The sequence below is a fragment of the Prionailurus viverrinus genome, chromosome A3 (genome assembly GCF_022837055.1).
Source record: "Prionailurus viverrinus isolate Anna chromosome A3, UM_Priviv_1.0, whole genome shotgun sequence".
Lineage (NCBI taxonomy): Eukaryota > Metazoa > Chordata > Mammalia > Carnivora > Felidae > Prionailurus > Prionailurus viverrinus.
Window position 1 is genome coordinate 21,682,802 of NC_062563.1, and position 17,515 is coordinate 21,700,316.

Below are 17,515 nucleotides of genomic sequence, written 5' to 3' on the forward strand. Positions count from 1 at the left end.
CTGAGAGGATATATCACGTCTCCCACCAGAGGGAGGCTGCTGTGATAGGAAAGCAAATACGCAGTCAGAAAATCTAAGTTCAAATGCTACTCTACCATTCGCCTATGGTGCACCCTATGACTTCACCTCTCTGGGCTCAGCATCCTTACACTGAAGACGAGAATGGAAATAATGCCTACACTGTGGGGAGGTACCAGATCTGAATAAGACCGGGCACTTGCTAAACTGTTCAAGGTGAATCAGCCGAGGAGGAAGAGAACTGCCACCACTCCCATGTTTATTATTTTATAAGCAGTCCTTAGAGTTCCTGATTTACATGTTAAGAAAAGGCATGACAGAATTGAAAAAAAGAGAAGTATTAATGGGATACAAAGATCCTTCTTCCCATAAGCCATCCGAGTATGTCCTGAAAATTTACCACATTCACTAAAGTTGGTTTGAGCAAATGAAAGAGCCTCTAACCTTCAAGACCATGGAAAAAAGTCAGACTTTTATAACTAGGTAGTACCACAGTCTAGTCCTATCAATCTAAAGGTCGAGAGAGGAAAAATTGGTCTACCCAGTAAAGCCTAGCTCTTATGGTAGTGTCATCAATGTGAAAGGAGTCCGTCCTCCCCCCCCCCCCCCCCCCCCCCCCCGCCATCAAAGATCCAGTCTGTCCCAGCCTAGAGACGAACTGAGCTACAACCATAGCTGCCGCCTTAGATCAGGACGCTGTGTCAAGCATTAGCATAGGGTTGGGGATGAAAGAGTGACAATGCAGACAGGATTTTATGGTCTGGCCAGGGAAATGACCGAATCATCCATAAACAGAATGACAGACTATGTGGTGCTCTGAAAGATCAGGAGACAGGACAGTATATATGGGGTGGGGGAGAGGGGGGAAACCTGGGTTTATGGGGTGGAGATGGGGGTGGGGTCTCAGGAGAATGCTGTTTGACATGGAATATAAATGATGAACCATAATCAACGAGGTAAGGGTAACCGGTGGGAAGAAAAGGGGACAGGCACATGTAAAGGCAAGGGGAACAGCACATGTAAAGCCGGAGACAAAAAAGGCCAGCACAGACAAAACGCAATGGAACGTGACAAGAGACACGGCTGATGAGCTCAACAGGGGCAGGCCATGGGGTGGAGTGTGGGGCGTGCGGTGGGAACACACGAGAATTTGGGCTTATATTCCAGGAGCAAGGAGAAGCCATTAACATGCTCATACAGGGAAACGACCTGCCCAGGGCTGCATTTTGGAAAGTATCACAGGGCTGCCACGTGCAGAATGAATTCCAGGACACAAGAACAAATGCCGATGGGTCTGCGATGAGGCCACTATGGGGGAGCAGGTGAGAGGTGATGGCGGTCTGGGCTAAGGTGGTGGAAGTGGACACAGAGAGGAAGAGGAAGGGGACAGATTCAAAAAAACTGAGGACAGAAAAATCACAATGGCTTGCTGTCTACTCCGACGGGGCAGCCAGGCAACAGGAGGCGTCTGGCAGAGGGGTGGCGCAGGGCCTGAGGGAGACCGGGACAAAAGGAGGCTGAAGGAACCCACTGGGAGGTGGGACAAACAGGGAGTGACACTGGATGAACGCCGGTGTGTGGTTTTGATGAATGGCAATGGCATTCTCCAAGACAGGGAGAGAGAAGGGAAGGGAAGGGAAGGTTGGAAGAGGATGGTCTGTTTGGGCCACCTGGCGCTTGAGGTGTCTGTGGAAAGAAGATACGTGGATCCGAAGCATGAGGAAGCATCTGGGCTAACGATCTAGATTGAAGCCATCAGCACACCGGTGGTAGCCGAAGCCTTTCTAAACGTGTCACGCAAGGACAGCACGAGAGAGAGGCTGAAGGAATACCAACATCTACAGGGCGGGGATGGAGTCAAGCTTCGTGGAGGACACACAAGTAAGTGTAGAGGGGCAGGGGCGGTGTACCGAAACCGGAGAAGAAGAACGCATACAGGGTAACTGACAGCATCGAGCGCCGCAGAGAGGGCCAAAGAAAAGAAAAGGAAACAAGAGACGGGGGGCCAAGTATCTTTTGGCTTTTGAGACTGGACCAGTGGTGGCGGATTCTGAACACAGCCACTTCGGTTGACCGTACGATGCGCACGCCATGCTGCAGTGGGCTCAGAAGTAGAGGCAGCGAGGGAAAACAGGGTAGTTAGAAGGGGACGGTGGTAGTGGTGGCGGTGGAGGCATGCGCTCGCGTGAATGTTTTGTTTCTGTGGTTTTTAATATTAGAGAGGCGAAGCGTGCCACCTGCCGAGAAGGACACCTTCAGCGACTCTCCTGGAGACCTCTTCCACAGAAAGTAAAAGAAAGTGCCGCTGAAGGCCCCGTGTGATAAGGAAAAGGCAGCCGCTAACAACTTCAGGTTAGACAAGTGTTAGAACCCGTTTGCCCCAGGTGAGGGTAACGGGGCTATTTTATAAATGGAAAAACCACACCGAAGAGAAAAGGCAAGGACCACTCACCTCAATGGAGAAAGCCAGAAAAAGCCTGGAATGGGGACCGCAGATCCTCATCAATGAATCGTAACTGAGGTAAATGATACCCGCAGGAATAACGCCTAGCAAGTCTACGCCTCACGGAATAGAAACACAGAGGGCAAAATAAAAGGACCCGGAAAACCACCAAATACATCACACCAGACATTTTGAAGAAAGACTGCACTGAGTCCATTAATCACTATCCAAACCCCAAGAATGCTCAGAAGGCTGCTGGTAAATTTTTGTGGAGTTTAAAACTGCAAAGTCGCTCTGCTTGAAGTTCTCCAAGTACCTAATGACTGGATTAAGCAAGACAGTTGTCCATCCTTTTTCCTGAATATAGAAGAACCTGAATAAAGAAGAGAACAAATGAGGAGGCAAAGTCACAATGACAGCTGGCTTCACCACTTCACGTGAAGTGCACCACACTCCCGGGAGCTCACGGACTTGTTTGCAAAGGTTTCATCCGGACTCCTATTCCAACCATGAACTTCTCTACTCTAATCATAGAAAAAGACTTTCTGGGGTGCCTGCATGGCTCAGTCGGTTTGAGCGTCCGACTTCGGCTCAGGTCATGATCTCACGGTTCGTGGGTTTGAGGCCCACGTCGGCCTCTGTGCTGACAGCTCGGAGCCTGGATCCTGCTTCAGATACTGTCTCCCTCTCTGTGCCCCTCCCCCGCTCACACTCTCTCTAAAAAAAAAAATAATAAACATTAAAAAAAAAACCCAGACTTTAGAAAAAGACTTTCTAATTTTCAAGCCCTATATTTTATAGAGATAAAAACGAAAGTCAGAGAAGGAACTTCCAAGATTACAAAGTATGATACAATCCAGTTTTACTTTCTAAAAAATGACAACCTGAAGTGGGTGAAGGCCCACCTTAACAGTAGAACATTCATAAAGACTAAAACAGACCTCTGCTCAAAATGGCATGTATCCACCGGGTCAAACACTTAGACACTAGGGCTCAGATTTCTGTAATCTGAACCTGCTCTCAAAGTGATGGTCACTCAAGTCACTGTTATAAATAAGAAGTAGCTGCTATTTTCCCAGAGCAGTTTCAAATGTAAACCCAAACTTAAAGCCCAGAAGAGAGCCCCATTTGTCTAATTAAACTATTCAATGCTCTCACAATCCTTAACTCGTATACCCACGGATACATGGATTTTGTATCTTCTATCTCTAAAGCACCAGACAGCCTAAGAGCATTGCAAAGAGCAAGAACCCCTGAGGCAGGCGTGCATGCTGGTGGCAAAGACCTTGAAATGCATATACACTTCAACATACCCAGAGACAAGTTGGCATCTACACATTCACACAGCATCCATTTTTAGAAATTTACGGGAAGGAAATAATCCAAATACTGGAAGTTAGCTCAAGGTGAAACAAAACAAAAAAATATAAATGCTCAATACAAGTATCATTGATTATCCAGCCATAAGTGTTCAAGCAGCCATTTCAAGTGTTTATATAAAGTTTGTGTTAATAAGGAAAGATGATCACATACCATTAAAATAAAGTAGGACAGAAAACTGTCTACATATTATGATCATTTTAATTTTAAAATTGGAGAAAAAAAAAATAAAAGAAACACACCAAAATGAAAACATGTTATCTCAGGGGCTCCTGGGTGGCTCAGTTGGTTAAGTGTCCAACACTTGGTTTCGGCTCAGGTCATGATCTCACAGTTCATCGGATCGAGCCCTACATCAGGTTCCTTGCTGACAGCAGGGAGCCTGCTTGGGATTCTCTCTCTCTCTCTCTCTCTCTCTCTCACTCTCTCACTCTCACTCTTACTCTCTGCCCCTCCCCGGCTTCTATTCTCTCTCAAAATAAATAAATAAACATTAAAAAAAGTTATCTCTGGGTAATGAGGTTATAATACTTTTTTAAATACTTATTTTCCACGTTTCCTGTGATGTATGTCTTTTATTTAATCAGAAACAAAGAAATAAAGAAAGAACTGAGTATTCGCTGAATAAGAATGAACATTCTGGCAGGGAGGAAGTGACAAGGGGCCCAGATGCTGTTTTCACTTAACACGTATATATACTTTGTAAGTATGAGAAATTAGTGCTACACACACCAGCTAACACCCAGTGGAGCGGGTTTGGAAAACAGGAGGAATCACCAGAAGTTGGATTATAAATAATGGAAACAATGCTATGACTAAAAGAACTCTCGCTGGGAGAGCTATGAAATCATGTCACTTCTCTAATGTGAAGTCTCAAATGTTGGGGAACCATGCCTTTAGGTCACCAAGTATGTGAACTACATTATGATTATAATGTGGTATTTCCCCCCTGGGATGAAAAGAGATGAACAAATACCATTTCCACGTTTGTGACATGGCAAGAACACACACTAATACCTGCACACACGCACACACACGCGCGCCCTCATGGATCAAAGCTCAAGCTGCACACCTAACCGGAGCGTAAGGGTCAGCAGCAACTCAAAAGAAGGGAGGGACTTCAAGGATGCAGCCCCTAAATTCCAAATGACAGAAGCACATAATTCAAGAAAAGTCCCCATCTACTGGAGGGAAACTTTGTGGGGGGAGGCTCCCATCTCAAAACAGGGGTGAAAAGGCAGTGGGTAAGCCATCCGCGGGGTCACTGGAGCTGTGTGAGCAGACTGACCTTTCGACAATGGCTGGAACGGCCCATGGTGCTGACCACACTGCTAGACCAGGAGGAAAGAACTCTAGGCTAAGGAAGGGCACTGAGTGTGGAAGACTGGGGGTAGGCAGGGCCTCTAAGTTCCCAGGGGAACACAGTACAGGATCACTCGAGTCAGGAGTCAGTTTAGGGTTCTGGTCCTCACCGACTTCCTCTGTGACCCTGAACCGCTCACAGAGTCTGTTTTGTTTTCTCATCTAAAATGAGGATTAGATCGCCTGCTCCCATCTGCCCGTATTGGAATGGACAATGAGATACTGGCTTTAAACATCATGGGAAGAGGAAGAATTTTCTCCAAAGCTGACAAAAATGGAGCTCTCTATCTCCACCTATCGCCTATCCCATTATTGAAATAACCATCTGCACCCTCAGGGAGGGGAACGATGCTGCCAAAAACAACAGAAGGCCATCAGTTTGGTTTAGTACCTCCTCGGCTACAGCCAAAGAATTTCTCAAGTTGTTATAACCAAAGTGCAAACAGAAATACGAAGAGTCACAAGGCAATGTTAGATCCGGGGCCATTTCCCCCTTCCCAGCTGTACTGTCTGAAGGAGAAGGCTCTGCTCCTGAGTACTCATTACAGCCAAGGGGGAGATGCCAAGCTGGGGAGATACAGCAGCACCCCCAAGTTCGATGAGCCAATCGCCCTCCCCCACACCGAGCACGCCCGGTCATAGCCAGGAGGGTACTCAGAACCTCAGCGGCAGAGTCCGCTCTCTCAAACCTTAGAAAGGTCTTCTCAGAGGCCACTCTGAAAATGCTTCATGCAACTGTTTTAATCCCCCTACATAAGATGGCATTTTTCTAAAACAAGGTTCTTGGGGATTGCTGAAATGATTCAACTTTGGCTACTCTTTCGTGTAGGATGTCTTCCGGCTGTTCACCTGATGGAATCAAATCTAAAATAAACAAAACAACAAGAAAGAAAGGCAAACACAAACCTGATGGCAAGTTACGAGATGTCTGCCTCAGATTCTATTCCTGGTCTCTGGCAAACTCCCTTCTCTGGGTCTGAGTTTCTTCACCAATTCGGAAGTCAGATTCCATGATGTCTAAGGTTCCATCCAGCTCAAGAATACCGTTAACGACTTTGCCCAGACATCCGGGCCTCAACGTGCCACTTCCTCTTGCGTGAAAAGTGAAGCTGGCTGCCATGGCTGTACCTCGGTGGCTTTGCTGAGCACACACACGTCTGCATGCACGCCTCGTAAAGGTGGGGAACACACGCCTACCGAAAGGCAGCACACACCACAGCCCCCTCCCGGGACCCCTGATACTTATGGCACCTAAACGGGGCCTCTGTAATGTCAAATCCGTCAGTAACTGGGACTCCAGGATGCTTTTTTAAATTCCACAGCAGATTAAAGAAGATCTAGGTAAACAGAAAGAAATCTTGTGTTCACTGATTGGAAAACTTATGATTGTTAAAATGGCAACAGTTCCCAAAGCAATCTATAGATTCAGTGCCATCCCTATGAAAATTCCAGCGACCTTTTTTTGCAGAAATGACAACACCACGATGTGAATGAAAATAACTGATGTGTTAAGGTAGTTAAAACTGCACACGTGTGCACCTTTTTGATTTTCTCCCCAGTGCTTGTACAAATAGATCTGCACTCCCTCCCTCCGCCACCGCCCCCACGTGCCCTGACCCCTCGGATGGAACATACCCACGCCACGCTTTATCCAAACTGACGAGACAGGAACTCCATCCAAGCCATTCAGACCGCGGCTTGTGAGCTTCTGACAGCCAACCGGGGCAACGGTCACCTCTGTCTACCAGAAACAAGCCTTCCTTTTGCTCTAAGAACTGAAGTTTGGAGGCTTTTCTGGTACCTTTGGCCTTTACCTTTGGAATTAACCTTCTCCCCTCCACATTTCTGAACTTCACCTCCAGGCTGCCATTTGTGCTCCTACCCACATGCCCTTTCCCATTTCTACATTTTCTCGTGTCCGTGACAAAAGCATTGCAGACAGATTTGAAGCAGACCCTTCTAACTCTGCCTGTAGTTTAATGGAAAGGTGGTAGGCCAATGTCAACCCTAACATCCAGAAACAGAAGCTTAGAAAACAAACAAACAAAAAAACACGTAAAAAAAAAATCATCTCAAAATGGATCATGATTCTATCTAAAGTGAAAAAAGCACAACAAATGAGAAACCATAGGAGTTTCTATCAAAAAGTCACCTTTCCTTACCACAAATTAAATCAGATTTGTCAAACCACTTTGCCCACAACCTAAAAAAAAAAAACCACCCTCTTATTTCTAGAAATAGAATACACTGACTGGCGAGATTTCATGCACAGAACAAATATTCACTGAGGAACAATTATGTCGCCGGCACTGACAGAGCAGCGAGTGTGTGCAGTCCAGCAGACTTCGGAAGACCTGTTGAGGGCACTGCCGTGTTCAGAAACTGCCTGTGTGTTTCATAATTCTCTCCTATTTTAAGTAAGCTTCAGACCAAATTAGTGTTATAATTAACATGTTAATTTCTTCTGGGTCTATTTCAACTGAGGCACAGTGAGCTGGGATGTTCCCCTTACTCTGTCTCACGTTCTGACTCCCCGTCTGCTGTTTCTCCCCCAATAGAGTGTCAGCACGTCTTGCTCATCTCTGCACATCTCCTGACGGGTACGAGACTTTGCGGACTTTCTTCACGAAGAAGCAAGCAGCTCCTTAAAGAGTACAGAGCCTCGTTCCCATTGGAGGACTCTGACGCCTCCTTCCCACACGGTTCTGTCTTTTGTCTTTCTTCACACACAGGTCTGCTCCAGTCTGGCTGTTTCCCATCTATAAACATATTTCTCTTCTTCGATTGCTATTTCCTTTTACAAAAAGGCTTCATTGCCTTACAGGAAGTTTGGATTTGGCCTTAAACCACAATCAGAGTTGCCGACTGTCTCCTTAATCTACGTTACGTATAATCCCCTGGTTGGGTTTTATGTTCACCTATGCTGTTTATGCCAGAATGACTTCCTGGAGGGCAGAAACACAATCTCTTTCTGTGAGCTGTGACCGTCCCTTCCTACATCCCAGGGTGTGAAGCATCCTTGGCTCTGAATCCTCCTATTCCCTATCCCAAAGTTTAGGAGCCATCCAGAAATCTAATGTTAAGATTCTTAAGTGAATGACAAAAAGGCATGCTTATTATGTGAAGGGAGATATGAATTTAAAAAATAAAAAAAAATAAAAAAACCTCATGAGTTAACAAATCAGAACTTTGGGAAGAAAAGAGACTTTCAAGCAAAACATTACATTTCCAGAGTTCTAAGAATTCCACGTTTCTAATTGAAAGGCAATGAAAGGATTAAAAAAATAAAAGCAGATTTCATTTACATTCTGATATGGCAATTTTAAAGCAAGGACTGGCAGTGTCAAAAAAGGGAATGTTAAAAACGTAAGTATATTTGACACACTGTCCTCATCAATAGGAGACTCTGAGGATTTAGAATAATCCATACTAGTAATGCACCTTTCAAGTGGCATATACTTTACAAGGATATGGTGGAATAAGACCAGTTTGTTATGGAATGTGAGAGAAAAATCAGTTTCCAGAGAGCAGACTATCTGCATTTTTAGCAAACATGAATAAAGAACGACAGCCATCTCTCAACATCTCACACTGTATGCAGCCATTTGATTTTTCAAATAAGCAAATTTAGCTTCATTTTTACAGTGAATGGTTTTGCTCAAGTGGCTAAGAGACATGGTTTGAAAATAGAAAGAATCTTTGGTTCCCAATCTGTACTTTCCAGTGGTGGGACCCTCCTGTTCAGATTCTTAAGCAATGGAATCCCAATGCCCAGATGAGCAGAGAATTTGGGCTGGAAAGCTACGGAACAGACCCAAATCTCTGATCCATCTCTCTGCTTAATGGCCTGTCACGGCACCTCACAAAACACTGGTTCTACAGAAACCCGAACGATTCCCCCAAGAAACACAGGGAGCAAAGTGCAACTGTGAGGAAGGGAAACAAACAAAGAGTTAATCCACTCTACCAACCCAATCTCCTTCTCAAAGACTCTGTCCTCTATGGTAGCTTGCCACGTTCCACCCAACAACAGCTGCTCATGATAATCAATGTCTGACAGATCAGAGAAAGCCCTTAATGTGTCGCCAAGGGGCAGTTCAACAGATGGCATGGTGACTTACAACCAGAATCATTAATTACACTCTCTTATTAGTCCCGGGGCACAGTGCTGAAAATGCTTCCTCAGTGAAAGATGAGCATTTCAGATAAATGACCGTCTGGTACTGCCTGTGAAACTCCCTTTAGGATTTCTGGTCAGTGTCGATTTCTAAATCTAAGCCATACTATTTTCACAGCCGTTTCCCATCTTCCACTTCTAGGGTGGCTTTATGAAGCCCCCCCCTCCCCACCCCCGACCCGCACCGCTACCTATCTCTGACCCCGTAATCACCGCAAGTAAGGATATGGTCAAAAGTGCCCATCACTCATCACCTGCCTCAAGTCAGCAACTGTGTGAAAAGGCAAACATAATAACCTCAGCCACAGAACTAGCTCCGTTTCCCCTCCCTCTGTGCCAGAGAACATGTTGCTTGAGTGCTGGGGTGGGGAGAGGGGACTATCCCCTCCTTCCCTTACCTACTCTGGTATTTTTCTTATAATATGTGACTGCTTCTCCAACTCAAAACTGTCCTCACCCCTGAAACCACTGGCAGCTTGGGGCAAGCGAAGGTTCCCAAATGTCCATACTGCTGGCTGCATTATGCAAGTGCTGATGTTAAACCACCATGTACTGAATTAAGAAGCCAAACAAATCCGTGGTGAGGAACCAGTTCTAGAGCCTTCCCCAAGGGCATTCACGCTAATGTGAACTCAGGGTAGGAATCAGGTTCCTTCTCCACAGTTTGAGAACTGGACTCCATAAACATTACTGTGAAACTGTAGAACTGATTGAAGACAGAGCTTAGAGGCAGACTTCTTATTGGCCTTAACCGTGGATATAAGTCAGAAATAAATCTCAATATGATCTGGACGACAGAAAATTCAAAGCATTTTCCAAATACCACCAAATGAACATGCTTGGGTTTTATTAACCACCTATTCTTTTTGTACCTCAATCTATGTACATATTTTTTTAATGCGAAATCAAACTAAAGCAATATTAAGATCCTAAATGCTTTAAGACTTCATTGTTTGTTTCCTGCATTCCGGTTCGTTCCTTCTTGGACACATAAAATCGTGACTTTATTTTCGACTCGGTTCAAATAATTACACAATTATCTGATGGATGTTCTCATCTCATAAATTTTTAAAAGACAAAAAAATGTGTTAATTGAAGCATAATAAAAATCTCCTAATGTGGACTATAGGCAGGGAAACTTGGAAAGTCTGGGTCCGCCTTGCAACGTACTCACTTCTAGCTTTTTCTCCTTTTCTGACAAAACGTCTTTCTGGTTCTGGGTGTACTCCACCAACATCCGAGCCAGCTGGCGCCGGTCTTCCAGTTCTGCCGCCAGACGCCCGTTATATTCTGCTAGTAACAGACATGCTTCATCTACTGTTTTTGAGAGACGTTCGGCTGCCTCTTTGTCTACATACAAATGAGACCAAAAAATAGAGACAATATAGAAATCACACAGGCATGATTGCAAACATTTCTGGGGAAGGTTAACAGTTTCTCTCAACGTACAGAGTCCAAAAATAAGCCAGAACCTGTAGACAAACAACGGACTGACTGACAGAGAAACCCAAAGGCACTCACTCCTAATAAGATAGGACATTTCTGAATTACCTGAAGTGAGGGTAATCTTACAAAGGATTTCTAAATGCCTATTCCTGCAAAAGCTCTATAAATAAACCAAGCAGAAAGAGATATCTAAGCTCATACGTGAAATAATCTTTCCTTGCCTCTGAGAATTTCCAAAGTGCTCTCATTCATATTATTTTGTTAAGTATTCTTCGCACATTCTTTTGAAATAAAGAAGCAAGCACTCGTTTCTTGGGTGTGGGAACTATGACCAAATAAAAGCTACAGGACAGGTTTGACACCAGGCGGTCAGCGGAGGAGCTGCGACTCAAAACCACGGCTCTAAAATGGACCTATAGGACTCTACCCCTTACACCACGTAAGCCTTAAACCCGGGGATGAGCTCTTGTCTTCCATTCAGCAACATACAGGGTCTGATAACAGACATTCTTTCAAATTCTTTAACCGCGACCCATGCTAAGAAACACACTTAATGCAAACGCAGAAAAAAGAAGTGTTTCATAAAACAATACTTATCCTTACTATGTACAAAGTGTTCCATCTTCTTTTGGTTTTTTTTGGTCATTACCTACCAGACTGACGTACATCCCATTAACGAGTTGCAACTCATTATTTGCGAAAAAACCGGGAAGCATCAAAGAAAGGGTATTCTTGGGAAAGAAGGTGAACAAGACTCAACATTAGGAAATGAGAAGAAGAAACAAAAGGATGATCTGTATTAGGAAACAACAGATATAATTAATTTCATGCGGGTGTGGTGAAACTGCAACTTTAATATGTGCACATCATTTAAAAAAGGCCGTTAGGGGTCAAAAGAGCGGATCAATTCTTTGAACCAAGACCACTAGGGACGCCAGCAGCTCTGTGGGACCAACTGGAAGGGGATTACAGGGATACCGGTATGCTGTTCCCTCTGAATACAGGTCATCAGAAGTGAGAGGCCTCAGTATTCTGGGAGGCAATGGGATTTAAGGATTCCCAACAGAGTTTCTGTTTGGCACACAGTCTGTTTGACTTTTGGATGCCTTCTTAATATGAATGTCAGGAGGTGAACTGTTGAGAGATCCCAAATTAGGTCTGATGCCAAAGATGAGGAACTTCTACACTCCTCAGGAGCAGGGAAACAAAAGGATGTTCTTGGTGAGGAAGAAAGAGTGAGCCAAAGAGAACACAAAGGAGAGAGACAATCTCAATCACAGAAAATTAAAGAAGACGGTGAAACTTATTCTTCAAGATCGGTGGTAAGGTCTGAGAACAAGCTGCCGGAGTGGTGAGGTTGATTTTACCTTTGTCTTCGCTTGACTGCATCTCTTTTCCCCCCAAATAGTTAATTCTTTAAAATGTTTTGAGCGCCCATGGCAAAAACGGCAAGGAAAACACTAATTTTAAGATTAAAAAAAGGCGGGGGGGGGGGGAACACCTGGGTGGCTCGGTCAGTTAAGCCTCTGACTTCAGCTCAGGTCATGATCTTGCAGTTCGTGAGTTCGAGCCCCACATTGGGCTCTGTGCTGAGAGCTCGGAGCCTGAAGCCTACTTCAGATTCTGTGTCTCCTCTCTGCCCCTCCCCCACTTGCGTGTGCACGCGCTCTCTCTCTCTCTCTCTCTCAAAAATAAACATTAAAAAAAAAAAAAAAGATTACAAAAAAAAAATCAGTTCTCACCCTCCAAGTTGTACCAAGGGAGAGAATTCCTTCACACAAATAATTACAATCCAGAAAAATAACCTGTGATTTTAGGAGTCGCAGAAAAAATGCAGTCAAAGCACAGCAGATAGACGCTTACTCCAGAGAACCTACCAACTGCGCCTATCCTCACATGCTCTGCCCTCCCAGTTCTGCAGGCCAGTGGCTGTGTGCCTCTTTTGGCCAGCCCTCCACTTGTGCACAGGCATCCCATTCCCTCTTGCTTACTCCAACATTCTGTTTCTGCAACTGTCCCTCACGCTTCCCCAGACCTCTCAATTTCTTTACTCTTCCTCGGCAAGCACTGCCACGAACACTCAGACATGCTGCTCTACCTTCTGGCCACATGTTGCTTTCTAGCTACTGCCCCATCTCCCGGCTTCCCTTACAGAACTCTTCAGGAGAGCTGACCATATTCCTGGTACCCACCACCATTTGTCCTACCGATGTCACTAAACCCACTCCGATCAGACTGCTATGCCCCAAACCTTCCAACTAGCTTAACAAATACGTGGCCTGCTATTATGTGCCCAACACCATTCTAGGCCCTCAGAGCAACAGGGAACAGGAAGGACAAAAACTCTCCGCTCCAAAGAGTTTACATTCTCAGGTAAGAAGAGAAACAATATGCTACATTTTGCGTGTTTATCAACTGAAGGTAAGAATGCCGGAGAAAGAAAAGGCAGAGGAGAAAGCATGGAGCATTCAGAGGGAGGAGTGTAATTTTAAATGTACTGGTCAGGGTAGGGTTCACTGCGGTGGTATGTAAAGCAAGGCCTGGAAAAAGAGAACAAGCCATGTGACGATGTGGGAAAGATCATGTCAAGCAGAGAAAACAGCAAGTACAAAGGCCCTAGAACTGGAAAGTGCCTGGCAAGGAGCCTTTGCTCTGAGCAGAGGGAGACGTGATACAACTTCCATTCTAATAGATAACTCTGGCCACTCTGGTTATATTGAGCACAGAGTGACGGCTGGGACGAGAAACAAGGAGGAAGCACGGACACCAAAGAGGAGACTGCGGCGGTAACCCAAGTGAAGATGGCGGTGACTCACACAGGCGGCAGCAGTGGAAGCGGTAACAATGTCAGATACTGGTTTTGGTCCTGGTCAACAGGGCTGTGAGGGGCTCATTTACTGATATGGGCAAGACCGTAAGAGAAATGAATTCTGGAGAGAGGATGAGAAGTTTGGTTTGAGACAAGTCAAGTTTGAAATGCCTTTGGAGACACCTAGCTAGCAACACTAAGCAGAAGGCCAGATGTACGGGTCTCAAGTTCAAGTGAGAGGCCAACACTAGACATGTAAATTAGGGAATTATTAGCCTAAAAATGGTTATTTAAGGCCACCGAATTGGATTAAGAGGAACAGACAGTAAAACTAACTAGAGAAGAGGGCTAAGTACTCAACATGAAGAGGGAAAAGAGGCACAAAGAAACCCCCAAAGGATACTGAAGAGCCACTGCTAGAGAGTGGCGAGGAAAGCTAGGATATGGAGCCCTACTTTCCTGCTGCTGCTGTAACAAATTGACCACAAACTCCCTGGTTTAAAATAACATAAATGCACTATCTTAATATTTACTATTAAGGGCCTCTTCTTCCATCTTCAAAATGCATCTCTCCAAAGACTGTTCCAGGGTCCTATCTCCTTCTCTGACTCTTGCCCTCCTGCCTCCTTCTTAGAAGGAGCCTGTGATTAGATTGGGTCTACTTGAATAATCCAGATTATCTCCCCACTTCAAGATCCTTAACTTCATCACATCTGTAAAGTCCCTTCTGCCACGTAAGAGTACATTCACAGATTCTGGGGATTAGGACATGGACAACAGGGTGGAGTCAGGGGTATCATTATTCTGTCTACCGCACCAAATGAGGAGAAATGACCAACTGGGCCAACGGTTACTAAGATCAAGTTACGGTGACCACAGATAAAGATTGGGTAAAAATTCACCACTGAATTTAGCAACATGGAAGTCATCAACAACACTGATAAAAGCAATTTCAGTAAAGCGTAGTCAGCAGAGAATGGGAAGAGGGGAAATGGTGGCAGAGGAGTAAAGGCAATCTATTTAAGACGTTTTACTATAAAGAACAGAGAAACGTAGGAATATCTGGGCCAAGGAAAAAAGTCTCTTCCACGTGGGAAAAAAAGTACATGATTTTATGCCATAAAGAATGATCCAGTAGACGGAGAAAATGGAGAACTGTTGGAGCTACATCCTTGAGTAGTGAGAAGGAACAGGGCTAACAAACAAGTAGGGGGCTGGTTTAGAAAACAGCATCATCGCCCACCAAAGTAGGAAGAAAAGTCAGCCTATGTGTGTTATTTGTTTTTCCCAGCCACACTCAGCTGTTCAGGTCCAGGAAAGGAACAGAGGAAAAGCTGGATTTCAGAATGGTGGTCATCAGGGGCTGAGGGAAGGAGGAAATGAGTTATTAAATGAGTATAGAGTTTCAGTTTTGCAAGATGAAGAGAGTTCTGGAAATGGGCTGTGCAATAGTGTGAATGTACTTATCAACACTTCTGAAGTGTACCCTTGAAAACAGTTAAGGTGGTAAATTTTGTTAGGTGTATTTTGCCACGATAAAAATCAAAATAGGGGAGCCTGGGTGGCTCAGTCGGTTAAGTGTCCGACTCTTGACTTCAGCTCAGGTCACGATCTCACGGTTTGTGGGATCGAGCCCTGTGCATCTAGCTCTGCACTGACAGCATGGAGCCCGCTTGGGATTCTCCCCTGCTCTCTCTCAAAATAAATGAACGTTAAAAAAAAAAAAATCAAAACAAATTTTTTATTAATTAAAAAAAACTATGAGACATGAGACCTTTAGGTCAGTGAAAACAGATAAATAAAATCACATACATTGCTAGCTTTATGTTAAGTTGCTCCCAATTTTTACAGACTTTGATTCTGATAGTACGAATAAATGAGTTGATCCTTATAGTAACAATAAAAGTTGAATTTAACCAGGAGAAAAGCTGGGGTTTGCCAGAAGACCACAGGCAAGAGGACAAAGAAAAACAGGGATTGAGGGTGTACGTAAGGGAGTGATTACAAAGACTCCATGCTAAGTGAAGAAAATAAGGGCACAGAGAAGTGGAAGCTGGAAAAAGGCAGAAGGAGCAGTAGACTGTTCAATCTAGTAGAGGGTTCAACTGCTGGAGATGGGGAAGTGGAAGCGTGAGCCGAGACGCGGCTTGTGGCATTTAGACAGCCTCCATGTTGTGTCCTCCAACTAAGCACCCTCCTAGCCTCAAGGCCTCTCCTTGGACTATTCTCTCTGCTTGGGGGGCACTTCTTTCCCTCAGAGAGCCTCACGGCTTGATCCCTAATCTTGGGGGTCCTCTGATCAAAGGTCATCTCATCAAAAAGGCTTTCCCTGACCCCCTTTAAAATACAGGTGCGCCTCGGGAGATACTGCAGGTTTAGTTCCAGACCACTGCGATAAAGCAAGTATCACAATAAAGTGAGTCAAGTGAATTTTTTGGTTTCCCAACGCATGCAAACGTTACATTTACACTACGCTGTTCCCCCCGCCAAGTGTGCAATAGCATTATGTTAAAAAAATGCACACATCGTAATCAAAAGATACTTTGTTGCCAAAAAATGCTATCACCTGAACTTTCAGTGAGTCCTACTCACTGATCACAGATCATAACAAATATAATGAAAAAGTCTGACATATTGCAAGAATTACCAAAAGGGGACATGGAGGGGCGCCTGGGTGGCGCAGTCGGTTAAGCGTCCGACTTCAGCCAGGTCACGATCTCGCGGTCCGTGAGTTTGAGCCCCGCGTCAGGCTCTGGGCTGATGGCTCAGAGCCTGGAGCCTGTTTCCGATTCTGTGTCTCCCTCTCTCTCTGCCCCTCCCCCATTCATGCTCTGTCTCTCTCTGTCCCCCAAAAAATAAATAAACGTTGAAAAAAAAATTAAAAAAAAAAAAAAGGGGGACACGGAGACATGAAGTGAGCAAATGCCATGGGGAAAATGGCACCAATAGACTTCTTGAAGGTACCTAATCTCTAAAAGCCTCAATTTCCTCTGACGCAATATGGGGATATTCAGTGACCTCAAAAGGTTATCACCAAGAGTAAAAAAAAGTATCTGGCACAGAGCATACTCTATAAACATTAGTTCATGCTTCACTCCTTCCTTTCAATTCTCCATGCATAAAGCGGGAACGTTACTTGTCCCTCCCTATTGAAACGGGGGTGATCATCATGAGGGCAAAACGACATGACTGACAATACACACCCAGCATTCCTGGCATTAAAGGCACTACCATCCACGGGGTGTGTCAGTGTGTACAAATCACACAGCACTCAACCGTAATTTTTTTTAGTAAGAGGATCACGAGTTTAATACCTTCTCTCCTGGCCCCCACATCACACACACAATCTGCCCTGTGTTTTCAACAGACCTGACTTAGGAGTGCTGCGGGTTGCTGCGGGTAGTGGCAGGCCTGCATTTCTGCATAGTTCCTAGAATCACTATTAAAGCTTGGACTATTTCAACAGCTTTGCTGTTTTGCAAAACTCGAACCGCACAGAAGTCTATTATTTCCAAACATAAGCATGTCCTAGGGCCTGATGCCTCAGAGATATGTCCCTCTTCCCTCACCTTTCACCCCAACTCTACCCTCTCACCTGTTATTTTTTCCAAGAGAGAAACATCTTGCACTTCTTGGGGCAAAGAAGCAATTTTCTGCCGGACAGTAGCATCCCCCGATGCAGCATTCTCCAGGTCCTGCAAAGCTTTGATTAGTTCCTCAGTCTGTACAATGAAAACACAAACAACGCTGTCCATTAAGATGTAGGAGACTTAAAGAAAATTAGCTAGAAATAAATGAGGCGGAGGCCAATTCTAAAAATAATCATTCCTGACATTTAAAAAACATTGTTCTTAGTACCAGAGCCTATACTGAGGTCAAT

General features: G+C 44.8%; 1 protein-coding gene across 3 annotated transcripts in view; it reads right to left on the reverse strand.

The window, feature by feature from the left end:
• Window positions 1-17,515, reverse strand: part of RPRD1B (regulation of nuclear pre-mRNA domain containing 1B) — a 51,400-nt gene that overhangs the window by 10,991 nt on the left and 22,894 nt on the right. For 2 of the 3 annotated variants that reach the window (XM_047853438.1, XM_047853437.1), the window contains exons 5-6: window positions 17,231-17,357; window positions 10,555-10,730 (exon numbers count right to left, since the gene is read on the reverse strand). In XM_047853438.1, the coding sequence (XP_047709394.1) occupies window positions 10,555-10,730; window positions 17,231-17,357 (303 nt within the window). Of the gene's footprint in view, window positions 1-6,109; window positions 6,541-10,554; window positions 10,731-17,230; window positions 17,358-17,515 lie in introns of all 3 variants that reach the window. The other variant, XR_007151037.1, reaches the window with a different exon arrangement.